Source organism: Oncorhynchus mykiss, chromosome 16, assembly GCF_013265735.2.
Source record: "Oncorhynchus mykiss isolate Arlee chromosome 16, USDA_OmykA_1.1, whole genome shotgun sequence".
NCBI lineage: Eukaryota > Metazoa > Chordata > Actinopteri > Salmoniformes > Salmonidae > Oncorhynchus > Oncorhynchus mykiss.
Genome location: NC_048580.1, coordinates 19409537 through 19432593, shown reverse-complemented (window position 1 = coordinate 19432593; position 23057 = coordinate 19409537). Strand labels below are relative to the sequence as shown.

At 39.6% G+C, this 23057-nt stretch overlaps 1 protein-coding gene and 1 long non-coding RNA gene across 2 annotated transcripts; one reads left to right on the top strand and one right to left on the bottom strand.

The window, feature by feature from the left end:
• Positions 1-274: 274 nt before the first annotated feature.
• On the top strand, positions 275-21076 carry LOC110491545. Its single transcript, XR_002468846.2, has 3 exons — positions 275-446; positions 20261-20390; positions 20502-21076. It is a non-coding gene; the product is annotated as an uncharacterized LOC110491545 (long non-coding RNA).
• LOC110491544 (homeobox protein Dlx4b-like) lies at positions 2936-8483 on the bottom strand. Its single transcript, XM_021565077.2, has 3 exons — positions 7869-8483; positions 6412-6605; positions 2936-3643 (listed from the first exon to the last, which is right to left on the bottom strand). The coding sequence occupies exons 1-3, from the start codon at positions 8179-8181 to the stop codon at positions 3395-3397; spliced, it is 756 nt and encodes a 251-aa protein (XP_021420752.1). The 5' UTR covers positions 8182-8483; the 3' UTR covers positions 2936-3394.
• Positions 21077-23057: the final 1981 nt, after the last annotated feature.

The window sequence follows — 23057 nt, the reverse complement described above, 5'->3', positions numbered from 1 at the left end:
CCAGCCAGGCCTTTGATCCATTATAACTTATTTTATCCATATCATCACCCATCTCCCACTCTCCCTTCCCCTTCTGTAACCTACAATGTCATTCGCATGAACAGTCTTTTGAGTCTCCCTTGAATCTGCCTGATAATTGCCCTGTTTGAAAGGCCCTACTCTGTCTGTCCAATTTGAGCACCCATTATTCTAATCTTGAGATGTGAAATTGCCTATAATTTTGTCTGGTGCCCCGTCACTTCATTCAGCAACACTTGCCTCCTCTTCTTCTACCCAGGGCACACGGATAAAGGGAAAGTGGGGTGTGTATAAAGAAAGAATGCAGGGCGAGGAAATTTCAATGAAACACAATAGTTCTCTTCCTCTTGTTGCAGGAGGGGGAACATAAGGCTATTTGTTTTTTCACCCTTTTTCTACTGTATGGCATCGGGAGACCCCTGTGAAAGGTAAGTCTATGTCTATAATAATCGCTGAGGCAGTGGTGGTATGAGTTTGAGGAAATTAACAGCAAGTCAGTGTTTCATCCTGTGTTATTATATTTCTATATTTCCATATTGTTTGTTCAAAACGAACTATAATCAAGCATTGGATTCCAATAGTGCTAAAATTAAAATCTTACAATTAAGGAAAATGAAGTTTAAGACTAAAAACAAAGGTTATTCAAAAGGTATTCATAAAAATCTCTGAAAAAAAATCGTGTTGTATTTAATCAAATGTTGTATTAATAATTGAGCAATATTGTTAATTTACATATAACCTTTAAAGGATGATTCAAGTATGCCGTGTTCTGTGAACTGAACAAGGTCACAGAAGGTCATCGTTGCCTTGGCCCCAAAATGACATCACATTCAAAGAGACTCGACAAGCTATTTTATCTTATACCTATCAATAACAAAAGAACGCTGAAAAACAACCACCATATGATAGCGTTATAATAAAAACAACCCTGAATGCCATTATTAATTCAAGTAATCTTACATTTTTACGCTACAATTAAATTAAAATGTTCATGATGGATTTTACTGACGTTTTACTGACGTTATTTTTGACAAGACCCTGAAAACAAGAGGTGATGAGTGAAAAATAACAAAAATACTTATTTGCTTCCAAAACGTATGCATTCGATATCATTAATCAAGCTCACCATGACGCAATCTGCACCATACTGAATTAACATCAGTTCGCTCCTGTTTGAATCAATATAAATAGCTTGTTCCCGATGTTTAAACAGTTTAAACGCCAGAATGTACAAATCAGTACAAAGTACTATTAATCAGCCATTGCTTCGTGATAGAATGATGCACTATTTTATCATTTTATTATGACAAAGACAGTTTTCTTCCTGGATTTAACCAGAGAGAGGCAGAGGGGGGAAACTTCCGTTAGAAATGTGGCAATGCCTGCTCCCGTCTACTCAATACGTCTTCTTTTGTTATACAAAAAGGCAAACAGGGCAAAAAGTGAGGGGGAAAAAGTGAGGAAAACCTAATATCCGTGTACGTCCCTTGCAAAACCGGAAGGGTTCTCTTATAATTTCACGGTGTAAACAAAAATATGCAGAAAAAGATTCCCCCTCCATTGTAATTGAATGAACATGCTTCAATTGTCTATTTTCTCGTAGGCTACGTGAAAATGTCCTCACCTTATTGGAAAAGTTGTATTTACTGGTGTCATGACTATGTCGGCTAATTACTATTCATAATCAATTAAGAAAACATGTACTGTGACATGTTAGCACGGTCCTGCTGGTATAGCCGAACACCTGTCTCGTACCAATGGTGGTAAATGTTCCATGTCCCCACTCTAGGACAAGGCCTATTTCTCGTCGTGGACTTTCGTCCTTTCTTCCACTTATGAAGGGAGCTATTTTGTAGACTTTGAATAGCTGGTAATTATCCCGCACGAATGAAAGCTTTCTTCAACAAGCACTGTCGAAATTACCATTCAACGAGGCACTGACGATTTCACACTCATCCAGATGTTCTGAGAGTAAAGCTTTGACCTCCTTAATTGTACCGAGAGGGGCTAGCATTTTAAATTCCGTGCAAGCAAAACAAGCATAATCTACATTAATAAGAAACACAATTATGAATTTATGACGTTTAAAAACGAATATTTGATATTCGAATTGTTGATAGTCAATGTGCAATTCAGATTAAAGACCAATTCCACGGCTCTTGTCATATTCATAATGTCAATAAAATAAAAATCGAACATAATACATTATACTGAACTTGGCTTCCAATATTGAATATGGCTTCCAATATTGTAGGCGTAACTAATCTGAAAGAAGTCTAGCCCTTATATCGTTATTGACGGGTAGGCCTATGGGCCTAACCACGCGTGTAATCATAATGTATTTCGAATACTCTACTAAATGAAGACATTTTGGGTTCTATAGTGTTAAGAAAGATATGCTACTATGCAAAGAGTAGATTTTCGATAGAATATCAAGACAGAATCATTCCAACTTGACTCGAACAGCTGCTGTTATTTACATGCTTGTCCACGTCACTGCAGGCTGGAGTTAAAAGCCCACTATCTCCTGCAGACGTACCAGCCCTGGTAGATCGCGGTGATCGTATAGTGGTTAGTACTTTGCTTTGTGACCACAGCAACCTCAGTTCAACTCCTGGTCACGGCGTTGCCAAGACAATGTCACGGCAGAAGTAAACTATTTAGTATTAGTATGCTATTTAGTTTGCTATTACTCCACCTTGGCCTGCGGTTTTATAATAACTGTAATATCGTAGTGATTATACTCGTGCATTTGACTAAATTACATATTTTCATAGGTTTGCATTATAAGATTTTCACCATACATCGTTTCATTTGAGGTGTATTGCAAACAGGCTATATATGTCACACAAAGCACTTTAAAATGATCAGAAACTATTGACACCTTCAGAAAAATTGACGCGGTGAATCAATACAGTTTTTATCAAACAAATCTGACATTTATTATGCATAATGAGTTCATAATTTCTGAGACTAGCGATCCAAACGTGGACTGGGGCACTCCTGTTAATCACATCAATAAAACGGCCATAACCAGTCGACACACATATTCAGGTGCATGTACCCTGCATCAAATCATACGCATGTTTCCACCTGCCAGCACAATTCTCACCAAATCCGTTCCAATCTAAAGAACAGTGCGTAAAGTGGACACATCCGAAATAACCATAGGCCTACATAACAAATCTTCATCCAAAAACATACACTGCAATAAAATAAAAAAAAATACAATTTCCATTTACCACACAATTCAAACTTGATAGACGAAACACGTTTGCGTTTGGGTATAGGCAGCCTATAGGCCTTTAGGCCTTTAAAATGTTCTAAATGGCTGTGTGTGTTTTACAGCACCGAGCAATGTGTTAAGATGGTTCGCTCATAACATTTGAGGTCTGCACATAGGATCCTGGTGATGATTTGGGTACCAGTGGCCAAAATTGTTCATGTAATTGTTGGGGTGCATAGGGGTCCCTTTGTTTGCCATTGACACCTCCCAAAGTTGGGGCATGCCGGGTGAACAGGGAGAGATAGATGACGTACTGTGGAGATGTTCACCCTCCGGTCCGCTGCCGTGCTTCATTATTTTCTTATATTTCGAGCGCTTGTTTTGAAACCATATTTTCACCTAAAATGAGAAAAAATAAAATATGAGGGCGAAGCCGCACTTTACAGCCTACGCCATCACACTTCACTGCCACCACCACCGCAATCATTAAACAATTCCCTTCACAATAGAAAGTATTTTCATTTGAAGGGCACTTGTTATATTTATATTCACATTTTATCACTTCGAAATTACATTGACATTTGGGCCATAATAACTTGAAAGGAAAATGGCCCGGTTTCAAGATGGCATTCGTTCTTGAAACGTCTTATAATTTGAACACATTTTGCAATTCAGCTAAATGGATGAGCGACACTTCACTAGTTCATTAAATGCCAGCACCCTCATTGTTCAACATTTTATGAGGCCAATGATGGATGAGTCTGACAACAACAATCCCATGCTAAAAATATAGTAAATTGAAAAAGCCACTGAAGAGCTTTAATACAGCACTGTAAAAAGGAGGGACGTCAGTTGCATTTCTATTTATTGTGCTGAGTCAGAACAACATGCGATTTTGATCGATTTTACGACGGTATAAAATATTAATAAAAAGCCACAGAGCCCGAGGTGGTCAAACCATTCGCAAACATGGCAACAGGACACAAATCCAAATCAGACCCAGATAGGATGGTGTGTTTCAGAGATTTTGAATGACAGCTTAATTCAGCCAACCTGGGATTGCCTATCTTTTTTTCTTTTCTTTTTTTTTACATATAAACGCTATTGATTTAGATCTGGAAGAGAAGATTGGCCTATAAAATATATTGAGCAAAACAATGTTTTAAGGCTTGAAGATTGATTCCATAAGAGACAGATGTGCATGGTGAGATGTTGGACGGAAAACATTATGCTCACCACCTGTTTTATGTGCCTTCCATTATGTTTACCGATCCAAGGGAAATGGTTGCCATGACTTCCTCCTTAGATGTCATAATTTCACCTGACATAAATGAATAATGCCAACAAATGTCCGTGTGTGTATGTGCCCACTGCCCTCATTGTCCTACTGTACATGCATTTCTGCGGAAATGTATGTAAGTGTGTTTTAACATTAGTTTAAAGAAAATATTGGTGGTAATTGTATGAAAACATTGCGAGACACTGTTGTTTAGAAAGGCAACACACAGGCCTATACTTTAGAGTGGCAAAATGTATTTCTGTCGTGCTGTTACTCTATGAGACCAATTTGTAGACGCAATATTGCAATTTGAGTTATGTTTGCTAAAAGCCACAGACAGCTCTCATGGAAGGTTTTAGCCACAATGGTAATATAAGACTAGGAATATGTGTAGAGAATAAAGCTGCATTAAGAGATTGACGTAGCAAAGCTCTCCAATTAGCCGTTTAATTTGGTCTTGCAGTGGAGAAAGCCGCAATAATACTCACAGATCCGTGATCCATCTAAACCCCCATCCCCATTCAACCATGGGGAAAGGTTGTTTTGTGTTTTTTTTTTCAATCAACCACAAACATGAACTTGTGGAAGTATTAGTGTTAAATTTTCAAAAGTTAACCTGTCTGTAAGGTTTAATGTCAACATTTCTGAATCATTTTGTCATAATGATTTTAGACAGCTTTGCATACTATTTAATTCTCTGTCACTTCTGTCAACAAGGATATTAATTGAATATGTGCACAAATGTACGTATAGTCTAGCCTCGCAGCATAGTTAAAGTATGTGAGGGTTTTAGATCTTTGATTTTATTTGAAGCAAATTTGAACAATGGATATTCCAAGATTGAAATTAATAAGGAAAAAGTTAAACAAATACATGTTTTATTTAAAAACAATTTGTAAGGTGTTTGGTACCTATAGCTTGTCGGCACTGCACTTTAATTGTTAAAAAACATTTGGTTTGTTAGGCCTACTTAATAAAATGTAGATTAGGCTGAAGCCATAATTTATAGATCAGCAGGTAAGGGTGCTCTCGAGGGGCTAGATGTTCTTTGCCATTCGGCCACCAGATTTGTCACCAATGCTCCTTATAGGACACATCACTGCACTCTTTACTCTTCTGTAAACTTGTCATCTCTGTATACCCGTCGCAAGACTCACTGGTTGATGCTTTTTATAAAACCCTCTTAGGCCTCACTCCCCCCTATCTGAGATATCTACTGCAGTTCTCATCCTCAACATACAACACCCGTTCTGCCAGTCACATTCTGTTAAAGGTCCCCAAAGCACACATATCCCTGGGTCGCTCCTCTTTTCAGTTCGTTGCAGCTAGCGACTGGAACGAGCTGCAACAAACACTCAAACGGGACAGTTTTATCTCAATCTCTTCATTCAAAGACTCAATCATGGACACTCTTACTGACAGTTGTGGCTGCTTTGTGTGATGTATTGTGGTCTCTACCTTCTTGCCCATTGTGCTGTTGTCTGTGCCCAATAATGTTTGTACCATGTTTTGTGCTGCTACCATGTTGTGTTGCTACCATGCTATCTCTTTATGTACTATTGTGTTGTCTCTCTTGACGTGATGTGTGTTTTGTCCTATATTTATGGGTTTGTTTTTTATCCCAGCCCCCGTCCCCGCAGGAGGTCTTTTGCCTTTTGGCAGGCTGTTATTGTAAATAAGAATTTGTTCTTAACTGACTTTCCATATTAAATAAAGGTTAAATAAAACACAAATAAAAACACAAGGCCTGAAGGTAAGGATGGCCTGGAAATAAAACACTGCAAAACAAATTTATTCTAATTTGGTAATTAGCCTACTGAAATAAGATACAGTTTTAAAAGCAAATGTCCTACTCTTGATGTTGACTACGGCGTTTAATTTAGCCCACCTGTGTTTGGGTCAGCCCTAATTTTGCCGCCAAATCCGCGCGCTCGGGTAAGGCCAGGTATTGTGTCTGCTGAAACCTCTGGTGAAGCGCCTGTAGCTGCAGACTGGAGTAGATGGTCCGAGGTTTGCGTATTTTCTTTCCTTTACCATTCAGGCGAATTTCCCCGTTCTCAATCACTGTAGACTTCTCATGGTCTGTGGATAGAAAAGAGAATTTCAGTCTAGCTGCACTGAAGAGTAGCCTAGTAGGACCTAGTCTGACGTAGCCTACTCACTTTGATTTACAACTTTCCACTTTACATCAGCGCAGAAGAAACGATTTACAGGAGAGTTGTTATCGCACGCTTGAACTTCCTTTCGACTGCGACAGAAAGCCAACTCGTATAATCATAAAATTAGATATAGGCTATATTTCAAACATATAACGAGGAAGACATATATTTATATCCCTGGGACTCGGATGTTTGTTTATATAGGCTAGTCTAGTCTGAAATGGTCAATTTCAAATGTAGGCCTAGCCAAACCCATTGCCTATAGCCTTACAAACAACTTCATGATAAGGCCTATCTCTGGGTAATATATAAAGGCCCACCTGCACTTCAGGAAGCCTATGTGGTTTCAGAATAGATTGAATGTAATATATTGTTATATTTTGTTCTAAGCCTATTCGCTGCACACAATTTCTATCAACATAGACATTCACGGCCTGGAATTCTGGCTGCATTCCCAAATGTCAGATTGGCTATTTAATGAAAACGCCAGCGTTTAACAATATACAGTCAACACAAATATAAACTTCAAAGGCCACTGACATAGAATAAATTGTTTTAAAGTGTTAAATAAAGACCAACCCCATAGTGCTGGGCATAGATGAAAGGGTTATTTTTTTCGGGAATTGTTTTGTTAATCTGGACTAATAATGTAAGTAAAAACGAACGTCTGTTTCTGAGCTAGGCTACTCATGCATAATCGGGCTAACCCGCAGAAAATTATGGTCAATAAAATTAATGACACCATCTGTGTTCATTATGGAACATTAGTAGTAGGCCTAAAGACAACCCCAAATGCCTGAAATGCATTTAAATTTCGAAAACATTTTGATTACCGTAACATTGACTGTAAATAGCTTTTTTAATGTATTGCCTTTTAACCCAACTTTGATTAGGACAGTCTGCCATTTTTGTAAACTTCAAATATGTACAGACTCACAGCTTTATAATGTACGTAGGACCTACATCTGCAGTAGGCTATAGGCTATAGGCCTACCATAGCCTACAAAGAATTGTCTGAAAATATGCAGCCTACAATTTCATTACATTTTAAAGAACAGTTCCATACAATGCATACTCCTTTTACCGTTAACCGGAAAATTGCACGCGCAGCATTTGCACACTGGCGTTGTAGACAAAACATGTTATAGGCCTATGACGAACAAGCAGATATTGATGTTACACGTACCTGTCTCCTCTAATCTGGAGTGCGCCAAACTGTGATTGTTGTGCTGGTAGGGCATGTAGGCACTTGGGGGATGAGTGTTCACCGCGCTGGGGTAGGCGTAGCCCAGGGAGCGGCCATAGGAGGACGCGCTGGGAGAGAAGGGACTACCGTGTTGAGAATGTCCGGCAGAATGTAAGCCATTAACGGGGTAGATGTGAGAGATTCCTTGTGAATGCTGCTGGTGCGCAGGGTGCTCGTACCCAAACTCTAAAAATGCAGATTTGGAGGGGTCTGAAGCATTCAAACGATCAGGCATGAAACCCATAGACATCATTAGCTAATACAGAAGTCCATAAAACCGTCGGTCTAAAGAGGAATGCATTGAGCAATGTCGGATAACGAAGAAAAGTTTAACTGGATCCAAAATCAAGTCAATAACATTGACTGTATTAAAAAAGGTATTCCAAACGAAGAAAATGTATATCCAGGGCTCTGTGAAACGAAATAAAAACGAAATAAAAGGCAATCCTTCTTCACATCATTTGTAGGTTACACCTCACAATATTCTCCAGACACCTCCTGCATGTAGACCCGGTGTGCCTCAAACCCACTACCTTCCACCAGCGCGCGCTCTGATTGGTCTGGAGCACCTACGATGTCACTCGAGCATGCGGGAAAAACTAATTAAGTTCATTAACATATGTTTTTGAATGCACTCCTTCAGCTACGGATGTAATGTCACTTAAACGATTTGATAAACAATATTTTATGCACTGTGCGTGGCTTGATTTACATAACATAATAAACAACTTATTTTAAACAGAAAGTTCAGAATTGTATTTAATGAATAATTTAAATATAGCCTAATGGCATTTAGAACCATTTTTACCGTAAAAGGTCCGTTCCATATAAACTCAAAGTGGAAATGCTATTCATTAATCGCATAGTTTTAATGAAAAATGGTTTGCAATAATATATGTTTTTCAAATCAATTAGGTGACCTCCTATGTAAAATTATGTGTAATTAGCCATTCTTTGGTATACGATTGGTTTAGATTAGGCTTCCAAAACTGTTCAATGCATAAACAGCACAAAGTTTTAGAAGTATAATTGAAAATGGACACCTACTGAAGTTGGTGCATGCGGGCCCTGAGACAAGCAGGGATTTTGGGTTTGAGGGGTCACTTGTTGCCAATAGGCGTAAAGCCCGCAAACTGCAACACCAAAAACACCAAAAACAACGAGTAGTATAGGCCTAGGGATATTTATATTTTACTCTCATTCGAGTAGATGCAGATATAGGCTATTTGTTTTTTTTATTTTGACATTACAGGCCTGCAATGGGAATTGGCATTTTCCATGTAGGCTATAGACATTAAATTTAAAAAAACTTTCTGGCAGTCAAATTATAAACCTAAACCATGGGCTATTTAAAAAAAAAAAGTATAGACAGTTATAACATGTTAATGAAAACATGGCAGGTGCATTGTTGATCTTAATAATATAAAATGGCACATGCGTTATCAACCATATTTCACGGTATGGTTCGTTATCCTGTATTTTACGAAATTATAACCAACAGTTGGCTATAAATAACCCCTAATAATAAACGTTATAACTATAATATTCAGTCATGGAAATGTTATCCTAAGAGGCCAATACCTGTTTTTTTTTAAAGGATATAATTCCAATAAGAACGACCAATTCAAACTCAATCGAATGAACGATATAAATATCTGATCCTGGTGAATTTACCTGCCCCCTAGGCAAACCATCTTCTTAATCCCATCTCAGCAGTTTGACAGCTCTTTGAATATGTCAGTCCGCTGGAATTCTCACCGTGGCGCCAGTTAAAGTTTGAAAACCAAGTTATGTATTAGCAAAGCCTTTCATGCACATCAAGGTGACATTGAAAATCGCCTAGTTACCTACTATCCATAGGCTAGATTTACCTATAGGCTATGTTTTGTCCTCCTATTCATAATGTTGTCAGCATGATAGCATCATGGTGGCGGAAGAATAAAATATCCCAGAACGTCCCTCTGTCATCTCTCACAGCAAAGCTCGCAACTTGACAGCACCGTGATGCATGCACAAATTTCATCATTAGGCCTAGATATTAACCATCATAAAAACCGTTTGGCTCAGTAGGCCTATGTTGCCTACAAGGTAAAGGCCCACTCGCTGCTAACCACTGCTAACCGTTGTTAACGCTGTTAATGAGAGTGTGTCATTAAGGATACGTTTTGCACCCTTTTATCAAGTGCCAAGATTATCCTACCCTTTACTGAGCCAACACTGAAATCCATTGGAAAGAAGCTTATAGGTTATTTTGTATAATGTTGACATTATTATGGAATTACTTTCATAAGTTATTAGTATGGAAGAGTAGCCTTTAAGTGCCAGGTGAAGAGAAGGGAAAAAAACGTGCTGTGTGGTACTTCGACTTTTTTGAGGGGTTTTGCACTGTAGTATTTCAAAAACTCAAAATACTTCCAAAATAAAGGGTGTCTCCTTTATTCATTTCTGAAAATAAAGTCAAAATTAAATTTCGAAAGTTACTACATTTCCAGTAGAAAGTCGCAATATTTCCAGAATAAAATCGAAATTCAATTCCGAGAATGAAGTAGAAATAATATTTCGAGAATAAAGTCAAAAACTTTTTAGATTTTTAGTAGCGTACAGCAGGATATTTTTCTCATCCATAATGCCATGCGACAGCTGAAATCAGTACGGAGCACAGTGCATATATGTACGGGATACATGTTAGGATTCGGTCATTCCTTCCCTTCAGACCTCACCCCCTCAAGCATTATCCTGCACTAGTCAAGCGTCACCACTCCTCTTCAAACCTCCTCACCCCTACATTGGTCAGTTAGCACCCCTCCTCTTCAACCCTCCTCACTTCTGCATTGGTCAGTTATCATGCCTGCTCTCATCAAGCGTCAGTTATCCTTCTCACCGCCCACCCTTGCACTAATTTATTCACAATAATGAGCTTCTCCATTGGCCGAAATGCATGCTAAGAGCCGACAACAACAATAACAACAACACGTGGAGGTACAAGACTGGGAAAATGTAGCTGGCAATTATGAATGGTCATCGTCATAATTAGCTATGATTACATTCATTTCAATGACACTGTTGTTAGTTAATATGGATGTCATTGGCACTCAACTCGCCACATGTAAACACAACCACTTCACTTCCTGGATCTGGGCTAACCCCATTACAATGTTGTACTTGACTAAGGGATGGGTGATGGTTGAAAAGGAGTAGTGATACTTGACTAGCGCAGGTCTGATACTTGACTAGGGGAGGGGTGAGGTCTGAAGAGTAGGAATGATTAAGTTCCTAATATGTATTTCGTACTTTAGTGTTGATTTCACTTTGCACAAACGCCAAAACGTCATCCAAGTCTGTGTGGTCCCTCCTGAAAAGACCCAATCTGCAGCATAACATCTTCATACTAATACTTATAATAAATAATATGGTTATTTTGTGTTAAAAGAGCAAAGATGTCCTTCTTACTAGAGCCAGGTCATATAATGCAGCCAGGGATGCAAGCAATCAACCAACGTTTCCTACTTGAATCTTGAAATATAACCGACTTTATTCTCAAAATTTTGACTTTATTTGGGAAATTCTGACTTTCTCTATATAACTTTTCTACTTTATTCTCAATATGTCCAGATTCTTTAAGTAGCCTATTGTCACGCAATCAAAAAATAAAATAATGATCTAAGTAGACATACATGATTTGTTGTCTTTTTTCTTTGCTTGGCCCCAATACTATATTAAGGAATAAAATAATGATGTCTGTCTGTAAACATTTTTGTGTGATCTCAACATTGCTATAACAAACATACACAACATATCTAACATATTACCAAACATGACATAGACTAATAGAGTACCACAGTGTTGTTGTCATAATGCTCATACAATCTAGCAGTCAAACATGGAAATGGTTCCAATCGTTTTGTCACCATTCATTTTTCCTATAGGTAATTTTAGAACCACTTCAAACAAGGTCTGTGTTTTGTGTAGGCTTTCCCGGGCAAGGTGAACTTTATCAATATAGTCAGCTCTATTTACTCTCAACCTCGAAAATGCTAATTAGCATCAAAGTAGACATCATGCAAGACTACAAATCCTTGCAAGCTCCCACATGACACATTTGCTGTCAGCTAGCTAGCTACTAGTTGCCTTGATCCAAAACAAAACATATTTTAAACATTTGAATGTACTGTTCCATATTTAATTTAATTTAACTCATATTTGTTGGCTTATTTATCTATTTGGTTTTGTGTATTGTACAGAATACCTGTATCAGTCAGATATTTACAATGAATAGTCTAGTTTTCTGCAAAGAAGCTAGCTGGGTAACTAGCTACCTACATAGATGATATTAGCAACATGCCCGTATTTTATCAGATTCTCTTCTCCTTCAGCCAGTGGAGGTCTAATATTTAATCCTATACCATTTCTGCCAACTATAGGAAAGAGGTGAAATCTATTTCAATTCATGGTGTCAGAATGCATTGCTGTATTAAACCTATTTAATCAGCAACTTGTTCTGCTGCAGATTCAAAGCCAGAGATGAACTCATTGAAGAATGTCTCCTTATTCATAAATTAATAAGAATATTTATTTGACAAGAATGAACCTAGTCATCCATCAATCACATCAAACACACGAACTCCAACAATTGCATTGTTTTAAATAAATATTTTAAATCTAATACCCTGATGAAGATGAGCTACCCTGATGAAGACAGCTTGGCTGTCGAAACGTTGGTAATTACATTTTTGCATCTGAGCTCCTAAAGTGTGTGGCTCTCTTTTATTTTCAAATCTAATAGACATTAACATAAACATCTGACTTGAAGTAAAGATGAAACAATTTCTTCGTCAATGCCACAAACCTGGGATATCAAAGAGCATCATATTAACTATTATTAGCCGACTATCTAAGAGAGCACAGATTCTTCTGCTTTTCCATGACATGAATTAGACCAGCACAAATAACACATGTAAAACAGCATATCGTGATTTTTGGTGTGTGAGTTACAAGTGGACAATCAACTGGATGCGTAAGGTAGGTTTAATACAAAATACTGGGTCAACTCCAGAAGAATGAGAAACAGAAATGCACACTTAGCAGATTTTAAACAAGGAGGCCATGCCTATATGCAGCTATATCAACACCCTTCTTGTCAATTTAGGTCCAAGTTGCTGCTGCCAATTATAAGCAGCACATTTACCGCTGCATACAGTCTGAACCCCAGAATAAGCAGGAGGACAGCACTACACAGGTGGAAAAAAAGGTAGCAAAAACAGCACACCACAACACTTAGGAGCGTGTAACTGAGTCTAGATGTTATCAAATCAGGAGAAGAACAACGGAAGGAAACGTAGCATATGGAAAATGGATGAGGGTAGGGTGGCTTTATAGAGATAAGATGTGTAACACATACATTTTGTATCCCATTCCAATTATAAAACTGGGGGGGCAAAATGCAATTTCAGAATGTGTGTGGGGGGGATGTCCGCCCCCCCGTCTCCAGTGCGCCCCTGGTGTGGAATAAGGGGTAGCTAAAGGGGTGGTTGGTCATAACATAAACATAAAATAGGGTTCTGGTGTGCTTCTGCACCCATTTTAGATCGTTGTCACAAATATCTGGCCCTCCCATGTCCAGTCATACTCAGGGTTTCAGCATGTGTCCCTCGACGTCATTCCGTCTCAGTTGCAGCATTCAAATCGTGGTCATCGTGTGTCTGAGAATCCCAACATCAAAGACGATGAGTGATCAGAGCATTGAGACATACACAATACAATTTAAACAGTGAGGACAGCATTTTGCTGACAGCATGGTGGTTTACACCATACTGTGTGCGAATGAGTCTTACCGCAGCTGTAGGCCTGCACATCAACCAGTAAAACGACCATTGGAGACTTGGGATGCTTGCTCTCAAATGCTGCTTGAATATCTTTGGGGTCTGCATCTATAAAGGTCAATGGAGGACATGATCAACCTGTGGCTTAGATTACATTTAAAGTTGACACAATTAATACGCTAAGCAATACAATGCAACAAACTACTACACATATGAAAGACTGTACCACACAGGCCAGTACAATAGTCTAAAGGCACATACAGTGCCAATCAATACTACTCACTGACCCGACAGACAGGGAAGGTGTGGACCAGTGCTGCCTTGGCTGCAGTCTTCTGGCCTGTTGCTCCCTTCTTCTTAGCAGCCGCCACCTTGAACAAGTTCAATTTCAACTTGAGAGTGGAGCATGCATTGTATGTCAATACAATCTAATACTCCCCTAGATCCAGATCTGAATGTCAGGAGTGTGTTTAAGCTTTTGTTCCAGCCCAGCTCATACCTGATAACAAATCATAGCCTATCATTGTGATTCATTAAGTTGATTATTTAAGTCATGTGTTAGAGCTGGACTGGGACAAAACCCTTCACACACTTCTGATCTTCAGGACTTCTTGCAATGATTGAAACAGACCAAAGCAGGAGAATAGTGTTCCAGGTTGAAACAGCTTACCTAGTTGAGAGGTGATAAGACTCGGCACACCCATTGGTTCTGGAAGAGAGAAGGAGCAAATAAGGTTTGTAATGTGGAATCAATAACATGACAGCAATTCTACCTCAAAAACAAATGTGTGAATACCAACTAATTTAACCCCTAATTCTAGGGGGTCAAGCACTGTTCATGACACAAATTGTTCAGTTTTTCTTTCAGGTTTAAAGCTTATATCTTGCAGTTCAACACATTTTGTCATCGAGTACAAAGGAAATGTTGCTGTTTTAAAGTACATTTTCTTGCAATTCTATACATATTGCCATGTCTAATGTGTATTCATGTGATATTTGAGTGACTAAAAAATGACAACAATATCTATGGGCAAAAATAAAATAAAAAAACGTTAGCTGACATGGGCTAGTTGATCTAGACATTTCTGACAAGTTATAAATAGCTCTTTAAGGTATGCAATGAACTGACGATGCACTACCCAATTCCCGAAATTGCACCTTGTGCATTCTACTATTACAACTTTCAAGAGCGAGTTTAAACCCGGACTGAGTTCCCCAAGGCCCCCCTGCCAACCCCTCGCACCACAGTTTGGGAACGACTGAGCTAGGTAACAGGTATTGTGTACATTTCTAAACTTGCCCAAGACAGTTCACAGAATTGTCAAATCAAACAAAATTAGCCCATTTATTCATGAACAAATTTAGCTAACATTAGAAGGTTAATCCTGAGATCCTTACCTTCGCCTCTATTCTGTAGTTTTGTCCAGATCATCATGGCCCTGGTGATTGACGTGAAGCTTGCGACAGGCGTGTGTACTGTAGTTCTGTATGATAGCCACATGAGTGGCTAATTAGCATATACTTTTTGGGGGGTAAATACAGGCGAATATATTGACAAAAGTCACCTTGTCCGAGAGAGATTTACAATGTTAAAATTTCAACACATGCTTCATCAATGTTTTTTTTTAAATCCCTGTTGATGAGAGGTGTATATATTTTTTAATTACAGCAAAACAAAAAATTTAAATTTGGCCTGTACCTGAACTTAAATATAGTGAAAATGTTAACAAAGGGTGTTGGTAAAATATAGTGTGAAGCTGGTGTACGACCCATTCATTTAGGCCATGTCTTACCCAGTGCTATCCCTCCCTAGGCCTACTTGGAGTAGAGTACACCAACACTGGGGTAGGCCTGGAATGACTTTGTTTCCTCCTTTCCTTCTGACACAGCCTTCAGCCAACCAGCCTGAACAAAGTCACAAATTAAATCATAGAAAAATTAAAGTCAGAAAAATTACAGCAAAGCTGAAATTCATGGGGCTTTGTTACCGAGCACTGCTATAGCTCCACACAAGGCCTCCGAATAGGAAACCTTGGTGAATTGACCTGAGAATGACCTGTGGCATCACTAAAATGGAGCAACAACATGGCAAATTATCTACAGTATCTGTTCAATCTGTTAATTAAAATAGTGCAAGAGTTTTCCTGCGACTAAAACAATAGCTAGACAATGATAGACTGTGGGATCAGTACACGTTAGGTAGATGAGCATGTGCTACTCCTAGACTATGTGCTACTCCTAGCCTATGTGTTACTCCTAGACTCGGGATTCTCTAAACAGGAGAACAACCAATATGGAACTCCTGAACATGAAACTGACAGCTTGACACATGAATGAATCAATAGGCCCAATGAGCAGAAACAGAAAATAAAGGCCTATGGACATGTACCTCGCTGATTATAAGGCACGTAGTTGTTCAATCAATGGCTAAACCCTGATCTGAATGTCTGTCGTAATCGTGCAGGGTGAGGGCCAGGGTGTGGGGCGGACGTGTGAGAGAGAGAAAAGGAAAGGTAGACGCTCTTTAAGGCTTGTAATTATGTCTGCATTAGGGGAGAAGAACAAAGGCGAGCCCTGCAGTCATAGCACTGGAACGTGTCCTCGCTGTGGCTGTCTTAATACACGCAATGGAACATTTTAATAACAATACTCCTGAGCAAGGCCCAGACTCACTGGCGTCTTCCTAGCCCACATGGTGCGCACGGGCATGGGTGTGTGTGTCAGTCCGTTTCGTCCATCACGCTGCACTGATACAGAGTGACAGCAGTGCCCATTTACAAAATCAAGTGCGCGTTCTCATGCAATGCTGTGATCTCCCCCGTGGGCACGTCATGTTTTACAAGCAGGGCTCTGTTAGAGGACTGAGGCCTAGTTGGTGTTAGAGTGACTGACACTCCACTGCCCCTGACAGAACATCATGGACGCATGGAATCCGATCAGAGCAACAAAGAAAATGGAGATTATCCGCATCACCTGTATCCGTTTTCCACATGATGTTGAAATGCTAATTAATGATGGAAAATAAAAGCTTTTGTGTTTTTGTATATTCTCATATGGTTAAATGGCACCCAAAATACATTTGCAATTATAGAAAATCTATGTAAAATATTTGATTTCATTTTAACAGGTAATAAATATTGTGTTTTTGTAGTTATACTTGAGGCAGGGATATCAGAACGTCTATCACAGAACTGGACTATTTGACATACTGTACAGTACATGTTACAGTGCACATACCACTGTAGACAGGTGGATTTGCTATTTTCCATTCATGTTCTCGCCCAAGGAAAGAAAACAAAACAGAAGAAGAGTTTATGCCGCAGAGGATGAACGCCATAATCTCTCCTTCTGGCACCACTTGACTGAGAACAACACTAATGTCTGTGTGCTTAGCCCATCACTGTCATTCCAGCAGTGCAGCCATGTTGTTTCTGACGGGTCCTTCCCATAGACATTTGTATGTATATGTCCCATTATGGTGTCTCTGAGAGCATGGGCAGCGCCATTAAGACCATCTCCATTTTTTAAGTAGTCCATTTTCTTCTTCTACTACGTCAATGAGTTAATAAACAAAACTGAAAGGATGCATACTGCTACCTATAGTGTGTTGTCTGAACAGTTATAAAGCCAAGGTTGGCGATTTACTGCCACCTGCAGTTGTGGAATGTTTTCATTGGCTGATCCCTCCTGATTACCTGTTTGGTTGGCAGGTAGCCTAGCATTTAGAGCATTGGGCCAGTAAGCGAAATGTCGCTGGTTTGAATACGTGAGCCGACATGGTGAAAAATGTGTTGATGTGTCCTTGAGCAAGGCACAAAAACAACACATTTCACTACGCCTTTCCAGTGTGTAAAAATACTTAAAAAAAAAAAATATTATGTCATCCTTCCTTAACCCATAGGAAGTCACACCAAGTTAACTACTTCAAAATGGTGAAAGTCTCCAATGGCGCTGCCCATGCAAAAACTGGCTTTTGGGCCTTAGAATCCTCTATCTATCTCTAAGGTCTTTCCTCTGAGGCTGTTTGAGGGCTGTGAACAATGAATCTCTTTGGTGTGCATTGTTCTTTCTCTCTTACAGAGCCATTCAAAGTCCTAAGCCATTTATAAGTAACACTTAACATACTCATATCATGTTACTACAACCTACAGTATGACTCATTGGACACATCAATTGAAAGGACTATTATTTGGCTAATAAGAAAAAGTGGCCCAAGCCTATGGGAAACAATCTTTTTATTTATTTGAGAAAATATATGATTTTAAGAAAACATTGGTCAACTAATAAAAAGTATTCCTTTAAAAGTATACATCCCACTGGGTACACACTGGTTGAATCAACGTTGTTTCCACGGAATTTCAATGAAATGTTGAACCAACGTGGAATAGACTTTGAATTGACTTCTGTGCCCAGTGGGATAGTAGCCTATAACTTGTGTAATAACCAGTAGAACTTGTGTATTATGAACGCAAGCACATATTCATATAGTTTTTGTGCACTCAAAACTAAGGTAAAATGTCTGTTCAAATGAAAAGACATGTAAACATAATTTCAGGATTTATTGTAGTTCCAGTAGTGCAATTATTGCCCCCTTAATTTGATACAGCGTTTTTATTTTGTAGGTATAATATAACAAATCTACATTTATACAACACGAAACATTAGATAAAATAATAAATGCAGAAAATAATCTCAAAAAGAAACAAAGTCATAACCAGACAGAAACAAATACACAGAACACGCAGAGGCTAATTTTAGCTTTCAGAAATATGCTATATTAAATGTATGTATTTGTATATATATATATATATATATATATATATATATATATATATATATATATATATATATATATATATATATATAGAAGGCTAAATCTAAAAATATTTAGTCTTATTTTATCAGGGAGTCGTACCCAGCTATTATTAATAAAATAAATTAATGAATATTATAATTAATTAATTAAATGATTCAACGTTTACATTATTGAGATTTATGACCAAAAGGAATAATGTAACCTGTTGAAGTCGAATAAATCAACCTTCCATTGTTCATGAACGACTAACTCATGCGGCCTGGACCAAATAGACCTAGCATGGCATGATTATACGCACAGCAACATGACGGATTCGGTTCGGAGCTCGCTACCAACAGCAGGACCCCCGACCAAGCACCTGCATCGAGAGAAAGAGGGGGAAATAGACCTATAATTAGCCTACAAACCTAACTGACTGACGAGTGGCTGAATACCGCTCTACGTGACTGGGAAAAAACATGTGCGTCTGGTTTTTGGCCAAACCTTTGAATTCATCATTGGAGTAATTGTTGCCAGAAAACAGAGGGAGGAGAGCGCTTAAGCAACGCACCTCCCCACTGACGGACTTACATTTGTAATTGATTGGCTGCGTAAAGGCCCGCAGCTTATAGCCTACCCAAATATCCTTCTGGATTCTGTTAAGCACAATGGCATGCAGAGGCCAAACATCTACAATACACAAGCACATATACAAACGCATGCACATAATCTAATAAATCTATAATCTACTGAATAGCCATAATGAAATAACTAATTGCATTATAGAATAGCCACACTACAGATACTCTGGTTTCCGGGAGATAATACCCTAAATTATGTAAAATAAGGCTACAGAGAATTGCAAATTAATTGAAATTTTTCAGAATACGTCATTTGTTTCATGTTATCATAGGGCCTTTATAAACTCCACAAATACAAAAGAAAGGTGAAATCAAGACAAGTTATGAATCAGAAGTAATAAATCAGAGCGTCAGAAGTCTGTCTTGGTAAATCCAAACAGAGAGGAGGAAGAGCTGGAAAGCGAGAGAGAGCGGTGATGGACTGCCATTGAGATACCATTAGCACTGGATTGGGTTGCAGCAGCCATCTCTCTCGATGCCTGCATCACATCTGGGGCTGGGACTACCCTCAGTATTTACAACACTCTGTTGTTTTCTCACACTCCTCGCAAAACTCCAGATCCAACACACATTCCAGACACACCAGCTCAACACTTTTTCCACTGTAAATCTTAAATCCAGCCCCGTGCCAGTGGCGGCTGGTAGGTTTTAATATAAGGAGGAGAGGTGGTGGCCTGGGTGTCTGGCTTGGATCAGTGGGGTGTCTGTCTGAGAAACTGAGAATCAATCCAGGCTCTGTGACTCTGAGGTTGCAAAGTGGTTCAGCTGAGGTCACGCCAGCAGGAAGGGTGGCATGTCTGTTAACTGTTTGTTTACAGACATTGAGGAGGCATCTACGCAGCCTACAAGATACATGTGAAGAATCCCAGTCCTCCAGGACAATGAGAAGGCAAACAAAGAGGACAACAGACCGTTTTTAACTGATCGTTATATATCATTATAGCGGTTTATACCAGTATATCAGTATTTAGCTACTGTTATTAGGTAGCACAAGCAGAGCATACTGTACACTAAAACACTCAGTCTTTCATAACTTTCCCCATTTTTCATTCTCCCTTGTTTGTATCCTCGTTACAGAGCAGTTGAGACAACAGACGGAGATGAACACACTCCAGCTGGAGAACGATGAATGGCCCAGGGGACTTGGACTGAGGGAACACGTGCAGACCCAATCAACAGACAATACCGCGCGGCTTGAGGTTGCCAGGTAAAGACAGTAGGCTCTGTTAAGACCGGTTTACCAGGTCCATGGATTATCCTTCTGAGGTTACCTAGCTAGCTACTGGTAATGTGACCGTCCCCCCTTTGTGGTCCACAGGGCACAGTAGGGGTTCCATAAGCGTTGGTTTAAGCGTCTGTGGTGATGGGGTCTTTGAAGATGGAGGAAGACATCTGTCTGGATGACAAGGACAGGACAAGTCAACCTGTCTCACCTCAAGGACTGCTGGCTATGGCAATGGATGATAGCAGCAGAAAAAAAAAATTATGTTCCTCAAATACATGAAGTTCTATCAAGCCATCCAGAACTATAGTATGTGAAATTATGCTAAATCAAGTTACGTTGGAAATTCCCACTTCCTGTGTTTAAGACCGATGTATGCAGTGGCCTAGCAAGACAACTCTTTAAGATCTTCTACATGTTTTAATCTTTCTTACTGTAGCTATATGCAGTATTACTTTCTGTGTGTTTAGAGTCAATGTGATATGAAGACTAACTGCCTACCCCAGGGTCAAATCCCTCTCTTTATTAACTGGGTGGTACGAACCCTGAGTGCTGATTGGCTGAAAGCTGTGGTATATCAGACCGTATACCATGGGTATGACAAAAAATGTATGTTTACTGTTCTAATTACATTTGTAACAAGTTTCTAGCAATACGACACCTCAGGGGTTTGTGGTATATGGCCAATATCCACAAAATGACATAAGGTATATGGACACCTGCTCGTCGAACATTTCATTCCAGAGTCATGGGGCATTAATATGGAGTTGGTCCCCCCTTTGCTGCTATAACAGCCTCCACTCTTCTGGGAAGGCTTTCCACTAGATGTTGGAACATTGCTGCAGGGACTTGCTTGAAATCCAGCCATAAGAACAGTAGTGAGGTCAGGCACTGATGTTGGGCGATTAGGCCTGGCTCACATTCGGCTTTCCAATTCATCCCATAGGTGTTCGATGGAGTTGAGGCCAGTCAAGTTGGCTGCTCGGCCATGGAAACCCATTTCATGAAGCTCCCAAAGAACAGTTCTTGTGCTGACGTTGCTTCCAGAGGCAGTTTGGAACTCGGTAGTGCGTGTTGCAACTGAGGTCAGACGCGCTTCAGCACTCGCCGGTCCCGTTCTGTGAGCTTGTGTAGCCTACCACATCGCGGCTGAGCCGTTGTTGCTCCTAGACATTTCCACTTCACAATAGCAGCACTTACAATTGACCGGGGCAGCTAAAGCAGGACAGAATTTGACAAACTGACTTGTTGGAAAGGTGGCATCCTATGACGGTGCCACATTGAAAGTCACCGAGCTCTTCAGCAAGGCCATTCTACTGCCAATGTTTGTCTATGGAGATTGCATGGCGGTGTGCTCTATTTTATACAACTGTCAGCAACGGGTATGGCTGAAATAGCTGAATCCACTAATTTGAAGAGGTGTCCACATAGTTTTGTATATATGGTGTACCACGGTTTAGGGCTGTATCCAAGAACAGCCCATAGCTGTGGTATATTGGCCATATACCACACCTCCTCGGGCCTTATTGCTTAATTTTAGCTCTTCACTGGGAACAAACCAACAGGATCAAGTTCCGCTGCTGACAAGAAACCCCAGCTACGTCAAGTGTTAAGTTCCACACAATAGTCCCCACAGCACACGGCCTGTCCTTACTGCCTATTGAATAACACACATCGTTGCCCGGCGAGGAGACAAGGAAACGTGTCAAACTGATATCCAAAGGGTTTCTGCATGGTAGTCATGTCATTGTCACTTATATGGTATGTGTGATAAGCTACAGGAAGGTAAGTTACTGTGAACTCAAGAACCAAATGTCACTTTGGTCAACATAAACGATAAACCACGATACAATCGTGTCTACTGTGTTATATAACCATGGTGAATAAAATTATAATAACAGGTGGAATGATATCTGCTGTCTTGCAACTATCAGAAAAGCACTACAAAAATGTTCTCATCATCTTAATTATCTACTACAGAGCAAATATTGAAATTCTGATAGTTGTTATGGCTCAATATTATATGCGCATATGTGTTTGTGTACTTTATAATATCAAATATTCCCCACATAGATGAAAAGTGAAACCACTTAGACCCATGACCATAAAAGGTCCATAACGGCCATAATGAAATGCCAAGGAGCACAGTGTTAAAAGCTGCCCTCCTGACCTCTAACCCTTGCTCCGCAGCAGCCATTTTGTTGAACTGCTTCAGGTGTTTAACCTTGTCATATTAAAGTGCTTGTCACTGGAGGGGGAGAGACTACCGGGGCCAGGACGATAGAGAGGTTTAAAAGGGCTGTGGTGCTCAGATTGTCTACGTCGATCTGTCTGAGGTCTAGTTGCCAGAAGACATCAAAGGCTCAGTCATTCACTTATACCATCTTTGAACCTCAAAACCACGCCCTCTCGTTTTCCCTTCCTGCATTCTTGACCTACGTCAGTTGTTGTTTTTCTTTCACGATGTTCACTAGGGTAGGCCCGTACTACGTTCTTAATTGACATAGTGTGCTTGAAGCAAAGTGTGTACTTTGTCTTTTGAACAAGCTCTCACAAACCCATTTTTGGGTTTGTGAGAGCCAGAGCTGTCTAAAACATTCTCTCCCACGAAAAGCATGACTAACAGCTCTGATTATCATTCTATGTACTTGG